Raw genomic sequence first — 24,828 nt, 5'->3', positions numbered from 1 at the left:
ATGGATAGGTGTGGAAGGTAGTATTGGATCAGTACTACTAAAAGCACAAGATCCATACTTGAATCGGGGAGAGACTTGGAAAATCTAAGAAGCATGTGGGATGAGATTCAGATTCTGGTTCCGGTTTCGGCTCAAGAACAGGTACTGAGTCGACCGATGCACGATCACGGGAGTTCATCTCATCGAAGATTACTCATGGTGTTATGGAATGGAACTCAGTGGTCTTTGGTTCAGCCAAGAGATGGATTTTAGAGCTCTTTGATGGTCATCTCGGAGCCTTTTGGGTCCGTATTATGGTAGGGAAGTTGGGGGCTCATCCGGAGCCTAAGGCTTGTGGATCCCTATAATCCTTCAGGGAGGAGGATGTTATTGTTAGTTCTTGCCATTTGGGATTGGAGGTGAATTTTTCACCATGATCTCAAGATCATTGGGGTAATTCAAGCAGGAGGTCAAGATTTCCTTTAGATACTTTTGCGGGTATGCCATCTTCTGTTTTCTTCTGGGTTGTTATCAAAAATTTGTATTGCATTGGAATTTTGCTTAGGTATGGGTAAGTTATATTTCGGGTTGATTCTCTGCTATTTTTTGGGTTATCATAGATTGTTATATTCCATTTTTCATGCCAATAATCTTCGATGAATCTTCATAGGGTCGTATCTTGATTGACTGGGATTCAGCGTGCTAAATGGTGGATCTGGGTCTTGGTCGAGATTAATTCAGGGGTGTTGCTTGGAAGATCTTTGGCCAGATTTCAGTGGTTATATCATCTGTTCTGGTATGATTGGTGGTTGTTTATGGAAGAAGTTTTGGTTTCAAACCCTACTGTTACTAGGGGAGGAGCGGTAGCAGGAAGATAGTGATGTCAGATCCATGAATTGTTGGTCATTGGAAGTGCCAGGGGAGTATTATATTCGCATGTATTGTAGTTGGTTAGAATTCAATGATTCTTTGAGAATGGAAGTTGGGATAAAGATTTTTCGGTTTAGGGAAAGGGTTATAATTTTAGTCGCCAGCATAAGAACTCAGGAATTGGTATGGTGTCATGGGAGGTGATTTGGAATATCAAACTTGTTAAGATTGGTATGGTATCATGGGAGGTGATTTTAGTCGCCGAATCAAAATGGCCAGAATGAGTGGGGTTATTAAGATTGGTATACCATACCAATTCCTAGTAGTGTTGGGACAGCACTTCAATCCTATGACATGTGCTAACACTACTAGGTGTCTTCTTTGTTATGCCTAGCAGGATTGTGAATCAGCCTAGTACTAGGGCTTCGGAATTCGAAGTATGACCCGAACATCTGATTTGATGTAGTTGGATGTAAGTTCCAGATCAGAATGAGTGTGGTTATGATGGTTTGGGAATGGTAAGGCCATGGGTTGTAACCATGGTTGGGTTGAAGTGATGTAAGACTGCGATGGGATCGTAGCATTCACCAGTTCGAGCTAGACTACCGCTCAAGATGGTCATGAGCATAAAAGGGGAAATCAGTGCATGCCTTAGGCATGCTAGTCAGGATTGTCAAGGAGTATTTATTTGTTTTAGGTTGAGGACCATTGGGATCTGAGGCAGATTCGTGCTTGGATAGCTCTTGATAGGTGGAACCCGTAAGCGAGGCCGCTCTGTGGTATAATTAGGTGGGACCCATGGGTGAGGCTCGTGTAATTATGGCGATACCGGTGGGACCCCGTAGAGGCTATTGGGCCAAGGTTTTGGATCTTGAGTGGCAAGATTACGTGGATGGTCAGTGTGTAACACGGAGGGATTTATACGCTGGGTTGCCTTGTAATTTCGACTCTTGGAAATCTGGTGGTTGGACCAGGTGTGAGACTGGTAGTCTCAGTGATGGTTTGGGAGCCATTATATCTTGGTCTAGTGAGGGGTTGTCGTGAATCAAAATTTTTCGGATGAAATGAAAGTACAGATGTGTGGGTCTCGGGTTATGAGTTATGTATCAAGATGGTTTTTTAGTTGAGATTTCGAGTTGGGAATCACGGGTGCTTATGTGCAGGTTCATTTTCTTACTAGGGTAAGAATTGCGGGTATCTATATGATGAGGGAATTAATTGAGGGGTTCAAGGGTAATGAATGGATTCAGTTTCGAAGATAAATCAAACCTATGTGATTGTGTCTTGGATTGGTTCTATTCATGAATAGCATTAACATAAGTCAAGGCAGTATTATTGAATTGGATCTCGTGTGTGGAGTCGCTTGTAAATTGGAGAATATGTGTAGGTCACTTGTAGTTGGGTTAAATAATCTGAGAGTAAAATATTTGACCCTGTTGTGCAGCTCTCGTTTGAGTCTAACCATAGCAGGGGTGAGTCCTCCACACGAAGGATTATCTGAGCTTTCTATCATGTATGAGTGTTCGGCAACAATATTGGCCAGTGATTTTGTTTCCATTAGAAGAATCAAGTCATTCAAGGGTTGAAAGCGTTCTGTTTAAGTCAGGGATTCAATGAGGTTTTTGCCTGGTAGTGGTACAGTATGGGCGGTCTATCGGTGAGTCAGACTAATTCGAGATTTCAGATTTCAGGTAAAGTAGAGTTGGTTTTATGCATAGGATTTTGGATTCGTATTCTTCGGGTTGGAAAGTTCTATTTAGGTTGGGTTCGGTTGCCTTGGGAAGGCCGTTTTATACTCAAGGGTTTTGATTGTGTCCCTCGGGCTATTGGGCTTGTCGAGGATGGTAAGGAATGATTTTCAGGATGAAATCGAATATAAGTGGGGGAGACTTTTAACACTCAGTTTCAAATTGCTTCATCATTCGGGGTCGTATCTGGATCATCAGTTATCATAAGGATTAGGGCCTTTGAAAAGATGGTATCTAGGCCCATTTGAGTGCGAGTGATGTATTTTAAGTGATCCGGGTGTTCGATTCGTGTTTTGGAGCCTAGGGGTATTTTAGTAAAGTGTCAGTTCGGGCTTTTGTGGAAATTGGATTTTTGTTCGGAAGGTCTTAAGGATGGTGTGAGATGATAGAAGTGTAAGGCTTCTCATTACCTTTCGGTGGATATAAGGATCATCTGAAACGAGCTAATAACGAAGAAGTTATGGCCTTCGGAAGTTTGGTGGTTATTAGGGTTTACCCGGGTACACGGGGCGTACACAAGAGTACGCGTAGCGTACTAGTAACAAGGGCAGTACGCAGGGCATACCTCGGCATACACTGGGCATACTCTATTCAGACCAAAACCCTATTTTAGGGTCTTAGAACCTATTTAAGCTCCTTATCTCTTAACCTAACCCTAATATCTTTAGCTTTCGTTCCTCTAAACCCTAGAAATCGACCCCTAGCTCCCATTTGAGATATATTTCAGCTTCAACGTGATTTATGTGTGTTTTTGGTGCTTGAGGAGGAAGACGGAACTTCTTGAAGAATCATTGCTTGACTTGGAGCTTTTGGATCCAGGCTTTGTTCACCTAGATCTAACTTTTGGAGGTATAAAGTCTCAACCTTGACAACTTTTTCTTGTAGATCTAGCTCGGTGGCACCGGGTTATGACTTTGATCTCTTTGTGGTGGTTCTTGTGAGTAGAAGTTACTCCAGAACCTTTGAGCTTCATATTTGGCTTTTGTTGGGGTTATGGAGTCATAAAGTTTGGATCTTGATGAGTATAAACCTTCCATGCATGATTTGGTAGTCTTTTGGTGAAGCTTGGGACTTAGGGTTTTGATTTGGATCCCATTAAATCATGCTAAGTCATAAAGTCTGCAACTTTATGACTTAAGAAGTCCCTTTGAATCAGATTTGGAAGTTTGGAATAAGGTCTTAAGGTATTAAGAAGTTTTAAGACATTTCGGGGTGATTTTGACCTTTGGAATTCATCTTTGGTGATTGGGCTTCATTAAGCCATGCAAAGGTTTAAAGTCTTCGACTTTATGGATCAAGTCTCTTATATTTAACTATTATGAGGTTTTGGACATCTTGGCTTAAGGGATTAAAACGTTTTCTAGGTTGGTTGTGGGCAGGGTTAGTACACGAGGCGTATTGGTTTTCTTTTGTGTACGCTTAGCGTACCCACTGATTACACGGGGCGTACTCAGTCAGGAAGAATTTTGTATATTGGGCTTCGGTTTGGGCAATCTTTTGGGCTTAGTTGTCTTGGGCCCTACTGGGCCATCAGGTTTTGGTTTGATAATTATTTTGAGAATGCCTATAATGGGTTTGGGCCCAATTTGGAAAGTTGGGCCTTGGGTCGTTTTTGGTATTTGGGCCTTGTAGGTTATATGGTTTAGGCCTAAGTCTTGGTCCAATATAGGATATGGGTAAAATGGTCTTTTTACCACGAGTATGGATTTATGGATATAGATTGGAACCTAATTGTTTATTAGGTGTTGTTTTGATTTTGATAGTTCGGGGATCTGTCAGCTAGCAGCTAGGGATTTTCTGTATGATTCGGTAGTGCGAGGTGAGTTTCCTCATTGGGTTTAGCGGGTCTAAGGCACCAAAGTCGACCCTTGATTGGTTATGTTAATATACTTATTGTTTGGGTGATGCTTGTATGTGCTTATATATGTATGTTTATTGGGCGGGGTCCGTTATACGAGTGTGGGCGGGGCCCGTATCTCATTTGCGGGGGGGTCCGTTATATGATATGTATGGTATGTGGTATCTTGGGGAACTCACTAAGCTTTGTGCTTACGATTTTTAGTTGTGTTGCAGGTACTTCAATTTTCAAATGGAGAGCTCGGGATGGTTGCAGGGCACACACCACATGTTTTCCGCATTATGTGAATTACTCTGATTCGATGATGTTTGCTAAATCTTGATTACTATGGTTTTATAAATATGATATGTATTATCGATTTATTTATTTGATAAACGAAAATTTTATATCATTATCTTTGGGACGTTTTAGATGTTGAGGCTTGAATGTTGAGATAGTGTACCAAATGCTCTTCCTCTTCTTCTTCATTGCTACAAATCACCACAAATGAGCTCAAAATCAACTATAGAGGATTAGGGTTTCAAAGGGGCGTGTTAGGGGTGATCGAGGTTGAGGATGGGCTGACCCTAACCCTTACTTCCTTTAAATACACGATAAATCCCTAGAAATTAGGGTTTGTCTCATAGTCAAACTCACGTCGTGACCCATATATGGTCACGTCGTGAGCCTTAAAGATGATGTGCGTTTTGAAATGCCACGTCATGTCGTGACACAAAAGTGGTTTGGGCCCAAAAATTAATTGAACAACTTAACAAGATGAGTACCAAACCAGGTGTTACATAGTTAAGCCTCAAAATTTGTTCATACAACTTAAATCAAGCATCACATACTACAAGAAGCAAAAGAGTCTCATTAGATATCACCACTTCATCTATTCATCTCAAACTAGACGAGCATCATAGAAATCATGTTATTGTCTTTACGATCTTAGGTCTTTAGTTATATATGATTATGATTATCTTGTTTCTTTTTTTTTTTTTTTTTTTTTTTTTTGATGTTTTCTTTCTAATTTTTGCGGTTTGTAACAAGAATTATTGCTTATTTTAAGGAGTTGAAGTTAATTCCACAATAACAACTTAATCAATATCTAGTTATACTAAGCACAAACAAAATATTACAAATAAATTTCAAAAATACTTCATTTTGCTAGGATCTTCCAATCATAACCTTATCTTACTATCAATATCTTACAAAACATAAAATGATATCGGATAAAAATCTAGATCTTAACGACTTCTGTACATGCAAGATTGGAATAAAAAAACTGAAAAAGATGAAAACACACACATCGTTTCTGCTAATATTCTCAAGGATACACAATAGATTTTTCAACATCTTTGAATATAAAAACACTAAATCTAACATCAACAATCACTTCAAACGTAGCATCAAATCCATTTCCATCAAGAAGATACACATGTTTTTTCTCCAAATTGGCTTCAAAATGAACCTTTGTCTAAAACCAAGGTCAAAAAAAAACCCAACAAATTACAAAAGAAAACTCTCTTCATTTCCCTTTTCTCAAACTTACAAGATCAACTAACAAGTGTTGAAACTTGAAAGAAGCAATTCATCACAAAGCCCACCACCATAATCGTCCTTTTTGTCCCCTTTCGGGCTACTCCCTGAACTGCTATTCGAAAGTGACACAAATGTGGTTTTCTGCAACACCCCAGTTGGAGAAGATCCGAGATTGTTGTTGTTAATGGCGTCCCACATCTCTGAAGATGATGACGCATTCTTGCTATTGACCCCACTGCTAGAAGTTCGATTCAACACTTCACCTAATGGACCCCCCATTGTGTTCCCCCATGAAATGGGTATCCAGTTTGATGCTTGTTTATGGGTCGGGTCAAGATCAAACTCGTGAGATAAACCAAGTGGTGGAACGACAAGTTTCTCTTGAGCTGGTGAGTTTGAAGACGATGAAAAATCTGAAGACGCCATGGGAATAGACATCGAGAGCTGGGTCCAGTCTTGTTTGATTTCTTTTGACCATTCGTTAACAAAACTTGGAAGTGGGTTCGGATTCGGATTCGGATTCGGGGTCGGATTCAGGCTCGGTGCAACCGGATCCATGAAAGAGTTATAGTTCGTCGGAAACAGCAGAGTCTCCGACGAGTTTATAGCGGTGAATGGTTGCGATTCTTGTGTCCTGAAATCAATCAATCAATCACGACACCAGTTTGAGTTTGTTTTAAAAAACTAGAGAAAGGAGAAATCGGAAGAGATTTGACGTTTATACTACTGCTCACCTGTTGGTGGGAGGATTATGGTGGTTGGCGGCGGCGGTGACAGTAGCGGTGGATGTTCGGGTGCCGGAAACTGGTACAGATGAGGAGGAGGAGACGACGGGACCCACTTTAGCGGGAACGGAGACATTAGCTTGGCCATTTTGGCCTTCCACAGGCTTTCTTGAACGATGTCGGCCTCTGTTGATGTGTCTTTCACAGTATTTCTGATCGGGAACAGCATCTCTAGAGCACCTCCATTTCTTCCCATCGGTTCTCCGGCACCTCCCTGGTTCCGGATCGGTGTTGCCGGAAAATCCCAGATGGAAAGCTCCCCATCCATCTTCAAAAACCCAAAAACCAAACATTAATTTTACACGAAAAGAGACGAAGTCGCCGGAATAAGTTCTGAAACTACTACTTACAGGAATTGGGGGCGTAAGAGGTTGAAGACGAAGTCGCCGGAAAAAGGAAAGTGTTAAGGGATTTCCGAAGTGGAGTGAGCAAATGCGATGGAACTGGGACATTAGCGACAAAGTATTTGTAGATCAAAGCTTGGTGTTCGAGCTCCATCCATTGAGAAGGTGTAAAAGGCCCTTTATACCTTGAAACCGGCATATGCATACCTGTTTGTAATCCTCCATAGCCATACCCTGAAACCAAAAACTCCATTAAAATCCGACCTTCAAAATGAAGAAAGGAAAAGACTTGACATTTTGACAAGACTCAAACAAAAAATAGTTGCTTCCGAATAACAGGACATACATAGATCACTGATAGCAATGAAAAGACTTATCAAAGTCTAGGTTTTTTCAGACCACAAATGGCGAAAATGGATATACAGACAAATGTATAACTTGTTAATGCATGTAGTACAAGTCACTGTAGCGCTGGAAAAAGAAATTACCGAGAATCGAAACCTAAAAACATTTCTTGGGCTTGTTCCCTAGGATCCGATTCCCTCACCCCCTAAATTCGACGAAAAAGATTAAAACCCATCAAACACGTATTCATTTTCCGAAAAACCATCTTTCATAGGATCTAATTTAAAGCTAAAAACATCAAGATTTTCGTTTCGATTACATATTTCCAAGATCACAGACACAATAAGAACAAAACCCAGAAATGAAATTGATGGAAGAACACACACAGAGAGAGAGAGAGAGAGAGAGAGAGAGAGAGAGAGAGACGTGTATACGTGTATTTGTATATGTACCTGTATTTCGAATGTAAGAAGGTGAAGGCTGGTAGAAAGAAAATAGCGAGCTCTGGTTTACATCTTTAATGGCGGAAGAAGAAGACGAAGAAGAAGAAGAGAAGCTAAGCATATTGTTGGTATCAGTAGCTGAAACTGAAAGCAAAGAATCAGATCTCATCGACATTGTCTTGGTGGGTTGGTCAAAGTAATCGTTTCTTGAAGATTTTGAGGTCCGAAGAAAGAGTTCTTGATCATCAGGAGGTTCCGGGTCGGATCTCTCTTGCTTGTTGAACCCAGATCCATTGGTTTTTTCGTCGTGATTTAAGAACTGTGTATTGTGGAAAGGTGTAATTCCAAAATCCATGGTTTTGGAAGTGTTGAATTCTAGAGGGTTTTCATGGAGCTTAAGTGCATTCGAAGCTGGTTTTTTGGAAGCCTTGATGGAAGAAGAAAGAAAGTTGGAAGATTTTGGAATGTTGAAGCTGCGGAGAAGACGAAGCTTAGAACAAAAATGGACGGAATTGAAATCTTTAAAAGGGAGATTGAAGTTTAAGATTTCGTTGGAGTCTACTTTGGTTAAATTGTAAAAGAGTCCTTGTAATTTAGTGGTTTTGCAAGTTACACACATCATGATTCATACTTGTTTTTGATTCGGTTTTTGATTTCGTTGGAGTCTACATTGTGTTTTTGTTATTAATTAATAATTGAAATTGATACTAGTTGGTTATTAAAATAGAGATATAACATTGAATATTTGTATTGAATAATGATACAAAAATAACAACAATTATGCCCAAATCCTAAAAAGCCGAAGGGTAAGAAGAGATGGAATCTAGATGGTCCTATGTGTATTGGAAGTTATGGATATTGTGCATGCAAAATCGAATATTAAAGATAGATATGAAAGATCTAAAATTGATAAATAAATATAACTAATGTCTAGTAATTATGATTAAATGTGTAACTTTGTAAACTATCTTTAAAAAATATATTATTGATTTAAGCCATGGGTGTTTTCTCATTTCTGAAAGTTTTGGTTGAAAATTTTATATAAAAAGAAAAACCCAAATCAAGAATTTGGGAATTATGTATAATAATACTAATAACAATAATAATAATAATAAAACAAAAAAACCCTCAAATAAAATATAATGGTAAATGCCACAAAAATCTTATTTTCACACTATATTTTTTAATTCTTAATCAAATATTGTATTGAGTTTTGTTTAATAGTGACTATTGCACTGTGACATTTGTTGTTTTCCATTACCCCCTTACCCGTTTATTATGTTTAGTTGGAAATGATATTAAAAAGGTATTATGATGTGACACGAATGTTATATTATCAAACCTTTTCGATTTTGACACACTATAATTATTTTTTTCAAAAGTCACTACAATATCAATTTATTCCATTCGAAGATTTTCATCTTAAAGATCTTTTTCTACTATTATGTAACAAAGATGATTTAGGGTTTCATGAATCATAAACTTGCATTGAGAGAGCATACAGATACATTTTTCAATATGAGAGCCACCTCTTGCTATCTCTTACTATGGAGTCTCATTTAAAAGCACATTGAGTTGTAGTTATCACGGTATAAACATATTATAACAAGATGGAAGTGTATTAATTGTTGGTTTTTTATTCAAAAACTAGTTTCAAAAACATAAGATTTAGGCAACGGAAGACCTATAAATTTTTAAATAACATAAACAATTTAAGCCCACCAATGATCATCTTGCAAGTTGTAGAAAGATTAAACACCAACCAAAGAAGAATATAAAGAAATAACAACCTTTGTAATTATTTGGATCCTCTTAAGAGTGTAAGGTCACACTTTATGATCTGATGAGTCAAACACTCTACACCCTATCTGTCAGCGTCAGCGTATACATCACTATCAGCATCATCGTATCAAGTCCATCAGCGTCAACGCTTAGTATAGTTATTCTATGTAATCGTTTGTATATTAGGTAATGATATAGATAAGTATAGAATAGATAGCAGACCCGATATCCTTCTGATTAGGATCGGTTCTTAGTACATATTACATATAATCCCTTCAATCTAGGGATATACTTGTATAGATTAGTATATAATCTACATTAGGTTAAACCCTAATGCAGAGAGTTCGTCTTGGTAACCGTCTTTGTGACAAACCATTTTTGTGGTGAAGACAAACCCTTCCTTGGTGAAAGACAATTTTAAGAATTCTATGTGTTATTTACTTTCTATTCTTTGTTTGCTTAGATTAGTTCTTTTTTTTGTTTTTATACTTAAAGTGTATCCGATCAATACAAACCTTCAATTGGTATCAGAGCAGGTTTTTTATACACTCAAGTAATCATGTCAACTTCTAATAATCACAAATCCTTTGGTCTCAATTAAATTCCTCCTTTCAGTTAACACAAATTCGCCATGTTGAAAACTAAGGCCATGGTTTTTCTTGAAACCATGGACTGTGAGATGCGTGTAATTATTGAAAAGGTCCTCACATTTCTATGTACTAACCCATGGCTAAGAATGCTCCAATTGGTCCTCTGAAGCAAAAACTAGAGACCAACTATGACGACGTTGACAAGAGGTTGATTAATCTTGATGTAAAAGCCAGAGCAACGATAGGAAACTCTCTTCCCTATCATGTGTATCATCTTCTACAGAATTGTGACTCCGCCCAAGAGATGATGGGAACGCTGAAAGTGGCTTATGAAGGCACCGTGGAAGTCCAGAGAACAACCATTAACAACCTCAATCGAAGATATGAGCATTTCTTTGCTCAACAAGGTGAGCCACTTACCCAAACCTTCAATAGGTTTAATTATTTGGTTATGATATGTATTGGCTAGGAACTATCAAGCATTCATCTCAGTTGGTTATGAAGTTTCTCGACTCTCTTGGGAAAAGTTGGGAACATCACGTTGATGTTCTTAAGAATAGTGAAAAGATCAATGTTATGGATCTAAGCAACTCAGATATCTCAGATCAGGGTGAGGAGAGTAATGATGATCTCACTGATGAAATTGTTGTCAGCGTTGCTCTTATTGTTAAATGTTACGAAGAAAGCAAATTAAGTTGGGTTTGAAGAGCTTAGTATAAGGGAAGTAGTTCAACGAGGAGATCCTCTTCTAAAAAGAAAAAATCAAGTAAATGTTTGAACTGTGGTAGTCCTGACGATTTTGCTAATAACTGCAAAGAGAAGAAAGAAGTTCAAAGTCCTAGAAACTATGAAGTTTTGTACAAGAAGTTGGTGGCCCACATGAAGAAAAAAACATTTATTTGCTAAAAGTTTTCATTGAAAAACAAGAGGACCGTGAAGAATGGGTGAAAGAAGAGGAGACATATAAAGATGAGGGACTAAATGATTAGGGTCTGATGGCTCTTATCAATGATTCCCCTGATGGTAATCTTAACATGTATGACACTAATGATTCTCATGTTGTCAAAGGATCAAGCCTAAATCTATGACAAACTTGGTACCTAGACAGTGGAAGCTCTAGACACATGACTAGTGTCAAGTCCCTCTTAACATACTTTGCAAAGAAGGATGGTCCAATGGTGGTTTTTAGTGATAATAGTGGAAGAGCTATTATGGGTGTTGGAACTTTTGAATACAGGACAATCAAGCTGAAGGATGTCTTCTATGTCAAGGGACTAAACCCATCTCCATCAGTCAACCTTGTGACGCTGTTTATAAAGTTCTTTTCAATAGCGATGAAGGAAAGATGTTTGATTATGAGAACAAAATTATGCTTACTGCACTCACGGAAGACGATATTTTTATGGTTTGGTTTTGTTTGTTTAGAAAATGATAGTTTATTTGTTGCTTCTCTACTTTTAAATTTATGAACATAAGCTACTACAGTTTTAGTTTGTTTTTTGAGTTTATGCATTAAAAGATTTCCTTTAACTTTGATTTTACCAAAGAAGTATACATTGTATGTTTTTCTACTAAAATTTCCTATATTTTCTTCTTTATCGATAGTGAATTTATCTAACTAGTCTACTTTGAAAGGATCATCATGTCATTCGTTGAATGCATCAACCTCCTTGTGGAGATAGTTGACGCTGACTCTGCGTCTTTTCTACAGCACCAAATGTTCAATGACGCTGATGATCATGTTGATTGACTAGTTACTTCATGTTGATGAGACCAGATAGGAGAAAACGGTGCCACTAAGCGTTCTTATGGGTAGATATTTCTTCCTTCTTGAAGAACCTATCTCTATTTCGATGGGATGAGTGAAATTAGCTGACATAGCACGTATAATTTGTTGGGTTTTGGTATAATACAACATCCTATGGTGCACATACAACCCTAAATACCTTGGATCTATGTTTTCACTAATTATACATGCAAATGGTTTCCAAGGCATTAAACCTATAACTAGCATGCATTTGACATAAACCATATGATATACTAGTTAGGGAAACATACCTTTTATGTGGCTTGAAGTCCTTATGTATTTGGCCTTAAGAGCTTAGCACCAATAGTATGAAATGCCTCAAATGGAATCACAACACACCTAGGATAAAGGTGGCTCTTGAGAGAGAATTCCATGCACCAAAACACCTCCATATTTTTCTAAGAAAAGAAGTGGTGATTTTGGCTATGGAGTAACCTATTTATATGTAGGATTCCAAGGGTCATGGGTATAACCCATAATCCATACCCATGGGTTTTATGATCCATGGTTCATGTGGCCCAACTCTTTATGTATCCATACATAAACTTGGTCCAACATGGATCATAAGTCCAACACATATAAATATAAATAATTATCATAATGAGTCCCCATAGATTTAATTAGTCTCTTTTGATCACTAAATTAATTCCAAATTAATTCTTGATCGATACTAATTAAAACATATGATTTCATATTAATATATTATAACTTATAATATATTAATAAACCATAAATAACCTTCTCTCAAAAGTCCATCCTAACAAATTGTCCTGATGATATGCAACCCAAATGGACCATGCTACTCTCGGGTCAAGTACATACCAATAATAGTTATGGGCTTAGACATCTAATCCAACAGTCTCCCACTTGGATAAGTCTAAAACTATTATTGCAAGTACGACTTCATAACTCAACTAGCAATCGTAGCTCTTAAAGCCGTTGTCGAACTCTGAACAAATCGATGACGCGTCCATTAGATAAGGGATCATATATTCCTCCATTCTAGATATCATATGGACTGAGACATGGATTATAATCATTCTCTCTGTCCATTTGTTGTTTCCCAATTTCCGATTTATGACGACTGACTAATTGAACAAATCAAATCAGTCCTGGCCCGGCCAAGCACTTCCATTTGTCATCATCAAATCATCGAGGGGCCCACAGATATCGCTTTTATCCTAAAGGTAAAAGGAATGGATAAAGTTCGACTCATATGGCTTGTTCTACTACTTGTTGAATCATACACAAAGGCACGTTTTATAACACCGAGTTACCGAATGTGTTTTCGTGCAATCAATGTACAACCAACTCATAGTAACAACTCATATCTCTAGGTTTGAAGAATATAAGATATTATCGTCTCATGATCACTCGTGATAAAAATCCATGAAGTGATTCCAATGAGCGCAGGTTGAATCCAATACTCAAAACTTATGAGCACTCATGAGTGTTGTAGCCCTTTGTCCAACATCTTAGACCTCTACAAGCCAACCCATGACAATCTTGATTCATATCTACTTCCAACATATGACCGACTGTGGATGGTTTGAATAACTTAGTCAATCAGAACAATGACCTAGTTATTCTGGAAGTCAAAACATGCAAAGTGAAACACAATAATAATCGAATCCAATATGGTCTCAGAACTTATGAATATAAATAAAACACCTTTTATTTATCACCATATGATTACACATTATTCATTGTATACTGTTTCAGCTATCAACTTTATTCTTGAATTAAAACAATAGTTGTCCCATGCTCCAAGCATATATACTATGTTTTTCTAAACACTAGTCATGCCATACACCAAGTATGCATACTATGTTTGTCTATGATCTTTACTTTGTGAAATAGATCAATTGAACATAACTCCAATGATCCTCTTTTCACAGTCCCAAATCTTTACTGCAAATGCAAGAATTCCAAATTCATGCCATTTACTGAAATCTGTTAGATTCTAAACTTATATGCATTGATCCTCTTATAATGATTATGCACAAAGTCAGAAAGACTTGACAACAAACATGACAGAGCATTCCAAAGGAGATTAGCTCCTTGGAAACATCCTTCTTGCATTAAGTTTCCTAATCTTACACAGATTGAATACTTTCTAACTTTGAAGCATTTCCATTTTGACTATCACTTCTGAACAAGAGTTGCCTCCTTACAGATTATGTCAATATGGTCCTTCCAAAATTAATACTATACTTCCAACTGTCCTTGAGCAACCAATATTTGGTAAACCTTAGATTGTCCACAACAATTGCTTAATCATTCTAGTCATATCAATTTGTAGACCTTTTTCCCTTCTTCATGCCCCAGGAATTTGGAAAAACTTAGAAAGAGTGAATATAACACATGTAATCGATCCTATATCCGAAGCATATGGGACATGATTCCTGATGTCTCACATAAAGACTAAACTAGTCTTTTGCTATAATATTTCCATTTCTATTTGCCAAGTTCTCATAATCCAGATTATGAAAAGGGATGCCGTAATCATAATCGAATTTTAGAACGCAAATAATGAACCCATATATAGAATTTCCATATGTTGAGCCATCCCAACATGAAATTCATATATATTCTTGACTAAATACGATTAAGACCTCAATCTAAGCTTTTAGATTTGAGATGAAGTATAAATTCCTCTCCCTTAATTATAGCAAAACAACTTTTTCAACCCATGCAACCTCACGAATTGAAACTTTTGTTTTCTATAATTAACATTGCTAACTTGCAATACTTATCATAATTATCATGCTCCCACTAACATGATGATTATTAGCATAACACTTATGCTCCCACTAGCTTTGACATGTACCCAGAAATCAACTAAACTTCTAGAAATCAATACTTTATTGACTTTCTTACCAAAGTTTAGATTTTTGATACTAGATTGCCTTGATGAGACTTTATCAATATTATATACCTCTCTTAGATAGCTCACATGTGTGTCTAAACAATTATGAAGAGGGATGTCGTAATCATAATGTTTAGACCTTTTGTCATTCCCACAATTGCTATCTACTCAAAATCTACTTAGTGAAAGAGTTTCCTTACCATCATTTTCATGAATCGAAGAGAAACCTTATGACACTTAGATTTAATGGTGTATGTGTTCTTATCCACGTGAATTGTCAAAACCATAGTCACAAGACAAGGATAATGACAAATCCAAACTCATCTGGATTGAACTTGTGCAATCTTAACTTCTTGCCACCTGGCAGCTCAAGGGCCTGCCATTGCTTCCAAGTTGTTGTGCAACCAATTGAGAACTCTAAGAACTCATATGCAAAGCAAACTTTAAATGGAATGGGCACAGAATATGTTAACACGATAGGTTATAAACCTCAAGCCGTGTGCTAGTGAAGAACTTCAGGTTTTATTCTTGATTAGTTCTTGAGACTTTCAAGACCTTTAAGACTCCCCACTATCCTCTTGACATATAAGACTCTCTTGTCAGATATTCAAGAGATAGTGTGGATTCTAATCAAGACAAACACTTCACACAATTGGCCTTAATTGGTCTTTGTTTTATCCAAAACATCACAACTTACCAAATTTCAAATGTACAAGAGTAGAAAACTTTTACTCTTACATTTGACAAGTGTTTTAAACCTTCTTTAAGACATGTCACTCAAATTACAATCTTGGAGTATGACTCTAAGACTTGTATTGGAACAAAGTATGACTCATCTTCTTGATTTAACCATTTCAACAATTCAAGTTCCTCTTCTTAGTCATAAGAATGCACTAAGATTTCCTTAGAGAACTAATTTTGATATGGTTTCTTAATCATTAAGATGATCACAAAACTGATACTAAAGTACTCTTCCATCTTTTTAGATTTGAGAAACTTTTATCTTTTTGCCTAAGTTGATTCTTCTTATTCGTTCTGCCATACATTGAAAATTTTCCAATGTTTCAGAATTATACTTAAGCTTGTAAGTATAATAATATTTACTAAACCTTAGTAAATCATGACGAATAGTCTTATCCATCTTTTGTGGTGGACTTTGACAAGTGCACAAGAAGGTGTACTTGATCCCTTAGTCCTTCTCTTCACTCACATATCCATGTGAACAAGTAGTTAGTCTTAATTTTTCCAATGCTCGAAAGTTCTCATTCATCATACTATACAACTTGCATGATTCCAAGTTTCGGTCTAATTGAAACTTGGGTGATGATAATCTTTCCTTATTTGGTAAATTTAGACACTACTACAAATGAACGAATCAAATTCATATTTCCAATATTGCTATAAACATACAAACATCAAATTTTCATGAATGCCATTGTAAGGAGATAAAAATAAAGTAAAAAAAACTTTTATTTATTTTAAAATGCGGAAAAAACTTTTTCCTTACAATGTAACTTGAAATGAAAACTATTTTATTACTTGTTTCCTAGCAATCTATCATAACTCCTAAGAGTAGCTCAAGAATCCAATCTTCAATCAAGCGATAGAAATCCATCTTCGCGATCAGATTCAACATACTCTTTCTTTAAGTTTCCTTCACTTTTCCTTTGATTCTTAAACATCAACATGTGACCCAGTCACATCTTGTAATAAGAATCTCAGAATACAAACTTAACCGAGTTAGATAGTGGACCTTACCTGAAATAGAGTCAAACTTATTGACTTTACTAGCCTTATGATCTTTCAGGTAAAATTGACAGCTTCGCAATCGATGCCCTTTCCTTTTGGCAATAGGACCATATGGAACCTTAGGTAATAGTACATGGGACTATCTCAGACTTAGCCTTTCTCTTTACCATTTGGTCAACCGAGTTGACTATGGCCGATCCCTTTCCATTGGGAAGAGAATGCTTTTCTAGATTTCCTGTGTCACTATTATCCCTATCCATAAAGTTTTGGGAAGTTGATCTCCTAATCAAATTTGCTTTACTAGTACACTAAATCATTTCTGATTTAGCAGCACCAAGCAAATAGATAAGATCATTAAGGGTCTTGTCATAGTCTGTTTCATAGGAGTCCCAAGGAACTCACTATGTGACTTAGAAAGTGATTGAACCACTAACTTTCTTAAGACTTTGACACCCAACTCTCCCGGCTTGTCAATATGTGACTTCATCTCCAATATGTGATCACACCTAGACCTTTCCTTGCCAATAGGGCTTGAGTGACCTTGAACGTGTGGGTTAGGGAGAATAATTGGAGGAGGTGGAGGAAGTGAAATTCCAAGATATTTGGGAAGATCATAGATGTCTGGACTAGACATCTTTTGGGAGATATTCAATACAGTTGATTTAAAGTCCTTAATATAACACCCAATATGAAATAATAAGGCTAGGACCCAACAAACTATTTTATAACTTGGAAGAGGGATGCCGTAATCCAAGCTATAAAATATTTGAAGGTAGGTGAATGACGATTCACCAATTTCCACCATGAAAAACGAAATAATTTATTAGGTTTTAATTGGATTTGAAACTCCTAGATCTTTTGAGATTCATTGAACTTTTCAATGGCATGTTTCAATCTCGAGTGTGCCCTTCAGGTTTTGTGACTGGGATGTCGAGGATCACAAAACAAGGTGTGAAGTAACCATCCAAATTACTTGGCACCCTTAAGTGTTTACCCCTCAATCGATGTGCCAGTTAACCACACACGCTCCATCGATACTATGATAAAAATTAAGTTACCCTTTGCCTACCTTGTTAAATACGAGTTAGTGTGCCGGTTAACCACACACGCTCCACTAACCGACTTAAACAAAGTGCAAAGTGTAATTTCATGGATTAGCACGATTGGGTATTTATAAAAGGTTTAGTTACTTAGTATTTATCATTAATACTTTTAATGAAGGGAGAATTATAGTCTTTATCCTACCCGTTCGGCTAACGACCCTCCACCGGTCAAGGAAGCGGTGGGTGAGAGTGGACTCCCATTAAACTGCCATTTTATAGGCAGTAACCTTATACCCCCCTTTATAGACCGGCTTCGTGAATGAGACCTACTAATGGTATGACTGACTTTACTCTTATACATATATATAAATATTATTAACTTATAATATTTTAAAGTATAAGGGTTGAATTTTAACTTTTAAAATTCTAAGGTCTAGTTTAGAATTAAAGTATATATGGGGGGTAGCTTTACAAATTCCAAAACTTGAGGACAAGTTTTGAAACCTTTCAAAACTCTTGGCTTTTTCATAACTTATGAGTTTAATTAAGGTTTAATGAAAAAAAAAAATTCAAGCTCCATAACTTGAGGACAAGTTATGGAAAACATTAAATCATTTAATGATGACATTAAAAATAGAGACTCTTCTATTTTAATAACCTATGAGACTTAATGACACTTTAAAAAGAAAAACTCTTCACTTTCCATAACTTGAGGACAATTTATGGAGTTCATAAAAAGCATTAAGATAAAATATTCCAATTAACACAATAATCAAATAATTTTTCTATGATCTAGATTAAACTCATAAGTAAAGATAATTTACATCAACAATTTTCAAGAAATTAGATAATCATATAAACTAATACAAATCTTGAAACTTTGACAATTATCCTTTGAAGACTCTTGGACTTCATAACCTAAAAAGTTAATAAATGAGACATTTCACACCCATAACTTATAGAAGTTTCAAAACTCTTAAGATCATAACTTTAAAAAAACTTTTGAGTTCCAAAATTTTATGACAAAATTTGTAACTCCTTAAAACCACTTAGATCAAACTTTTAAAACAAATAAAATAATCATATCATTCTATCTTTTAATAAATTGACCTAATTCAAGTCTTGTAGCAAAGTGACTCAACTTTTACAAATAATTAATTTTTCATAAAATCAAGTAATTATCATAAAATTTGACAAACTTCATGTTTTTTTCTTTTTGTTTCTCATCAACTTGAAAACAATACATTTGCATCAAATATAGTAGAAAACAACCCATGGCTCTGATACCACTGTTGGGTTTTGGTATAATACAACATCCTATGGTGCACATACAACCCTAAATACCTTGGATCTATGTTTTCACTAATTATACATGCAAATGGTTTCCAAGGCATTAAACCTATAACTAGCATGCATTTGACATAAACCATATGATATACTAGTTAGGGAAACAGACCTTTTATGTGGCTTGAAGTCCTGATGTATTTGGCCTTAAGAGCTTAGCACCAATAGTATGAAATGCCTCAAATGGAATCACAACACACCTAGGATAAAGGTGGATCTTGAGAGAGAATTCCATGCACCAAAACACCTCCATATTTCTCTAAGAAAAGAAGTGGTGATGTTGGCTATGGAGTAACCTATTTATATGTAGGATTCCAAGGGTCATGGGTATAACCCATAATCCATACCCATGGGTTTTATGATCCATGGTTCATGTGGCCCAACTCTTTATGTATCCATACATAAACTTGGTCCAACATGGATCATAAGCCCAACACATATAAATATAAATAATTATCATAATGAGTCCCCATAGATTTAATTAGTCTCTTTTGATCACTAAATTAATTCCAAATTAATTCTTGATCGATACTAATTAAAACATATGATTTCATATTAATATATTATAACTTATAATATATTAATAAACCATAAATAACCTTCTCTCAAAAGTCCATCCTAATAAATTGTCCTGATGATATGCAACCCAAATGGACCATGCTACTCTCGGGTCAAGTACATACTAATAATAGTTATGGGCTTAGACATCTAATCTAACATAATTTTCATTAATGTTGTCACTACCATACCATCACCTCAAAGATACAAACGCGTCTTCAACAAGATAGTGATCCCACCTTCTCTTCCTTCATGGATCGCAACGAGTGGAACCTTCAAGTTTTATCTTGGTGACTCTTATAACTCAAAGATTACAAAGATTTTATCCTATTAACTTGTTAGTTACAATGATTGTTCATGCTCATTTCTTGTTCTTGTTAAACATGAAGCTTGGAATCAATCTGCAATACCTTAATGATTAAAGGCATTCTCTCTCTTTGTCTACTATAAATTATGTTTTATATGGTTGATCTTGTTTTCTTTCTTTTATATTCAGAATTCAAGGGGTAGATATCTCAAAAAATAGAAGCTCATTTATGGCCATTCGATTCAAAATATTTGATGGATCAAGTCCTTACCATCTTTCTAATAAAGCTTCATATATTTTGCTTTTAGAATGTTTCCTCGTTTTACCGACTCTCTTGTTTGTATTCTTATATTATTTTATTTTGTACCATTTCTTTAAAAAATCTGGCGGTGGCAATTTTAAGCCAAGTATGTAACTTTTGACAAATAATCGTCTCTTGAAACAAGTTGTTTTATGCGACTAAATCTCTCCACGTCTATCATTAGCGCGACCATCTGCTGGGAGCATTGAGTCACCCCCCTCTCGCTGATTGTTTATCACTATCTAAACTTTCTAAGTGAGATTGTCTAGTCCAAATATAAAAAAAAATGATACAAAGGCTTGGGTATTTATTCTTAGTTAACTGTTCCACCTAACTCTAACCACCCTGGAAGCATTCTTGTCATATGCATCAAGTATCATGTTCTGGTGAAAAATTGAGCATAACCCAATGGCTTACCTTGACTACACAGTCATCATCATAATTGATATTTGTCTAGTCCTTAAATGAGAAAGGGTTGTTTGTGTCCCTAACCTTGTAGAGTGAGGTATGACAGGATACTTTTGTAAATTGATAGTGAGTCTTTGATTCTAGACTACAACTAAACATTGTAATGCAAGGATCAAAAACATTTCTTGTTAATGAGTTATAGTTGTTAATGATTCATGATAATTCTACCTCAGCATGAATGAAACAATCCATTATTTCCTTTATCCTATTAATAAAACATGACGATTCACTATGATATACCACGCACTGATAAAAGTTTGAAACTCTATGTCGATGGTTAGTCTATGTACCATAGGTTATCACACACACACCAACCCATTCTTACCATTATATTCTTCTTAAAAGCTTTATGATTCAACGTGCTCTACCATACGCTGATGAGAGCTTGAAAAATCTATGTCGATGGTTAAGCTAAAACACCACAACTTATCACACGCATCATACCACTCTTGCCCTTTTCTTCTAATAAAAGTGATTAATGAGTCAGCATATGAAACCATATGCTGATGAAATCTCAAAATAATATGTCAATGAATGGTAGTTTAAGCCCACGCTATCACGAGACATCAAAAACTTACTATCAAAAGCAACACGCTGATCAATTTCACTGATGTGTATTGTCATTGATGCTATGTATCATTGATTTATCATTCTTATCTCAGTGGTAAACTTTTGGATGATGAATAAAAGATCCATCAATATCTTAGGATACGAGATTTTTACGGCGAAGATTTCTTCAATCATGATTACATAAAAGGGAAGAAACTTTTTGGTACAAATTGGGAATACTTTTTAGTACAAATTGGGAAGGTGACTTGATTATTACTAAGAAGATGCAAAAATGGATTGACAAACCATATGTGGTAGAATCCTCTAACTCTGAAGAAGAGAATTATGAGGATGATAAAGACACTGGTAATAATGAAAGTGGTAATGAAGAGGCAGGCGCTAAGATTGAAGTGGATGAACCTATCACCAATGTTGAAGACTCTGCTCGGGATATGGACTCTCATCCAAGGATGAACAATCACATTCGATTCTCCTCAATTGTTCATCCAATCTATTTACATGTGATGTTGTAAAACGTGGATCAACCCATCATTTTATGGAAACTACCGAGCCAATGATTCATGATGCAAATTCTTTAAACCCAACATCTCTCCTCCTCAAGCTGAGAATACTCCACCTATGCTAACCCCTATCAAGACTGATGCTTTCATCATAATGATCAGGAAGAATCCAGCTCCAACTTTCAAACTCTTGTGCTTTTCAACTCTCTTCAATAGTGCAAGTAACTAAATCACTGGGAAATAGGTTGAGTAAAGTATAAAGGGATGTGGCTAACATTAAGTGATTTATGGCCCTGGTTGATGATGATGTCGATGATATGGTTGTTAATGACACCCCACCAAACTCTCCATGTGATAATCCTTTTTCATCTCCACCTCCACCTCCATCATCAAATCCCCACCACCTCTTCAACCATCTCATCCTCCTCCTTGCATTCCTTCACCACCTCCTGACTCTCCTTCCTAATTTGATGTTGCCAAAAAGGGGGATAACAATCAAGTAAGTTCTGATAAGCAAATGCAAATGGCTGTGATTACACCAACTCCATATCAGCCTGAAAATGCTTGAAGCTCAAAGAGTTAAAGCTGACCTCCAAAATAAACCCTTCACCATTATCAGTCTCTAGTTAATCATCTGTTTTTTGGAATGGGTTGATCATCAGGTGTTTCCTAATCGTCTAGAACAATGATAATCAAGGGAGTTATGATCAACAAATGAAAATAATGGTGATAGAACCAACTCCATTTTAGCCTGAAATGCCTGAAACTGGAAGAGATGAAGCTGACCTCCAAAATGAAATTGTTCCAGATGCTGATGAAATAACTGATGATCAATTATATACTGATGATTGTGAAGGGTTTCTTGATCTAGGTTTCATTGCACAAGTTGTTGTTCCCACTGTTCCTTTAAATGTTATTTACCCTGATTCTTACTTTGAGGGGGGAGATTTCTCATGGAACTAATAGTGACATTGAGTCTGATAATGATCAGCTCAATCCTCGAAAGAGGAAGGCTTCCTCCTTAAGGAGAGCTCATGATGCTGAAGTTGGAAGTTATGTTGTTGGTTATCCTTCTGCACCTCCTCCTTCCAAGAGGAGCAAGCTCATTTTTTATCTAAATGATTTGGCTAAAATCTAGGATACACATGTTGATGAAGTAAGAGAGATCATAATAGAGAATAGTGTTTCTATTTGACAAAAGAAAGAAGCTATAAAAGGTGAATGTATGTTTGCCAAACTTGCTTAAGATCTTTCTTCCACTGATAGAAGTGCTAATGTTAAAGCACGAATAATCAACCCAAGAAGATTTGACTCTTCAATAATAGTGTGGATAAATAGCGCAGGGTTTCAGATTTGAATGATTGGATTGACAAAAAGAAGTTTGGGGATGTTTTGAATCGAAGAACAAAGCTTGATCCCATTATCAAAGTGAGATGCACCAAACCAAGGAACAAGTCAACGGAACTTCACTTGATCAGGAAGAAAACCGAATATGAGCACATTGAGGTTCTATTTGCTTGTAAGCTAGTCAAATTTGGATACAGAAAGTGGATGAAAATTCAAGAAATTATTGACAAATACAAGGGTATTCATGCTCAGGAAGTGTAGTTGGCAATTCAGCAGCTGCTCAACAAAGTCAAGAAGTTGAACCTTATGCCACCAGTTGGTCCATCTAGACCATCCTCCTCAGGAAGAACAGGTGCACCCAGACAGTCTAAGAATACCAAGTTTATGCTTCCTTATGGAACTAGGTACATCAACAATGATCTACCATTGGATGTTGAACCAGTTCAATACATGTTCATTCGAGAACCAAAGCATGTCATTTTCTTTCTTGAGAGTCAAAATCACATGTGCTTTCAACGCACTGATGATCTTTCTTCTGCTCCCATTAAACATTTGTTTCATCTTTGCATTGAAGGACTTAACCACTTTGAACTAGAAAGAGGATATTGTGTGTTGATATCTATGGAGCTTAGTAGAAGACTGGATGAACTTGAAATTGATGAATTCAGATAGGTTAAGCCTGGGATCTTGAAAGAAGCTGACAAGTTCTACAATGGATCTTCTGATGAATCTAAAGAAGATTATTAGTTTTGACATCATCATATAGGGGTAGATTGTAAGGTCACACTTATGATCTAATCAGTTAAACACTCTACACACTATCTGCCAGCGTCAGCGTATACATCGCCGTCAACGCTAGCGTATCAAGTCCATCAGAGTCAGCACTTTGTATAGTTATTCTATGTAACCTTTTGTATATTAATAATGATATAGATAAGTATAGAATGTATAGCATATCCGATATCCTTGTGATAAGGATTGATTCTTAGTATAGATTAGATACAATCCCTTCTATCAGGGGATATACTTGTATAGATTAGTATATAATCTACATTAGAGTAAACCATAATGCAAAAAGTTCATCTTTGAGACCGTCTTTGTCACAAACCATCTTCTTAGTGAAGACAAACCCTTTCTTAGTGAATTAAAATTTAGATAACTCTCTGTGTTATTTACTTTCTATTCTTTGTTTACTTAGATTATTTATCTTTTGTTCTTTATAGTTGAAGTGTCTCCGATTGATACAAACCTTTAAGGAGGCTTGGAAGTTGATGTAGAATGATGAACTTAAGAGACACCAACACTAACATAACTTGATGTAGAATGCTAGTTCTTTTGTATAAAAATATTAAGACTCTTAAGGTTTATGTCCTTATGAAAATAAAAACATAAAGAAAGCATAAACATACAAGTAATATTCAAGACTTGAAAGGAAAAGAGACAGAACACATGCATACAAGCATGTTACGATTTTCATGAGGCAAGAGAGAGTGCCAAATGAAAGCCCCATAAAGTCATTCATAAAGCACTTCCAAGGACCATTAGTCCTTAACACTTTAAGAACATTATGTCTCATATACACTACTTGTCTTCCATACTCCTCAAAGCATGGTTTCTTTTCTTTTAAATAATTATAAGACCATACCCTTATTTTGAATAAACTAGTCAAAAGACCATCCCATCTTTTGTCTCTTAATTTT

The 24,828-nt window shown here is 36.2% G+C and overlaps 1 protein-coding gene across 1 annotated transcript; it reads right to left on the bottom strand.

Annotated features, from left to right (window-relative positions):
* Positions 1-5,826: 5,826 nt before the first annotated feature.
* LOC145043832 (growth-regulating factor 2-like) lies at positions 5,827-8,407 on the bottom strand. The gene is made up of 4 exons (XM_078992594.1): positions 7,903-8,407; positions 7,112-7,339; positions 6,711-7,029; positions 5,827-6,610 (listed from the first exon to the last, which is right to left on the bottom strand). The coding sequence occupies exons 1-4, from the start codon at positions 8,246-8,248 to the stop codon at positions 5,995-5,997; spliced, it is 1,509 nt and encodes a 502-aa protein (XP_078848720.1). The 5' UTR covers positions 8,249-8,407; the 3' UTR covers positions 5,827-5,994.
* Positions 8,408-24,828: the final 16,421 nt, after the last annotated feature.

This window comes from Lactuca saligna, chromosome 4 (assembly GCF_052625555.1).
Source record: "Lactuca saligna cultivar CGN05327 chromosome 4, ASM5262555v1, whole genome shotgun sequence".
In the NCBI taxonomy this organism is placed as follows: domain Eukaryota; kingdom Viridiplantae; phylum Streptophyta; class Magnoliopsida; order Asterales; family Asteraceae; genus Lactuca; species Lactuca saligna.
Note: the sequence above shows the minus strand (reverse complement) of the source record. Positions and strands in the feature narration are given on the sequence as shown.

What these genes read in the sequence shown, in the direction of transcription:
- LOC145043832 (XM_078992594.1), bottom strand. Translation starts at nt 8,248, where the DNA reads ATGGATTTTGGAATTACACCTTTCCACAATACACAGTTCTTAAATCAC. An exon ending in CTCTTACGCCCCCAATTCCT is followed by an intron (nt 7,030 to 7,111) that starts GTAAGTAGTAGT and finishes GGGTTTTTGAAG; the next exon opens with ATGGATGGGGAGCTTTCCAT. An exon ending in CATAATCCTCCCACCAACAG is followed by an intron (nt 6,611 to 6,710) that starts GTGAGCAGTAGT and finishes GATTGATTTCAG; the next exon opens with GACACAAGAATCGCAACCAT.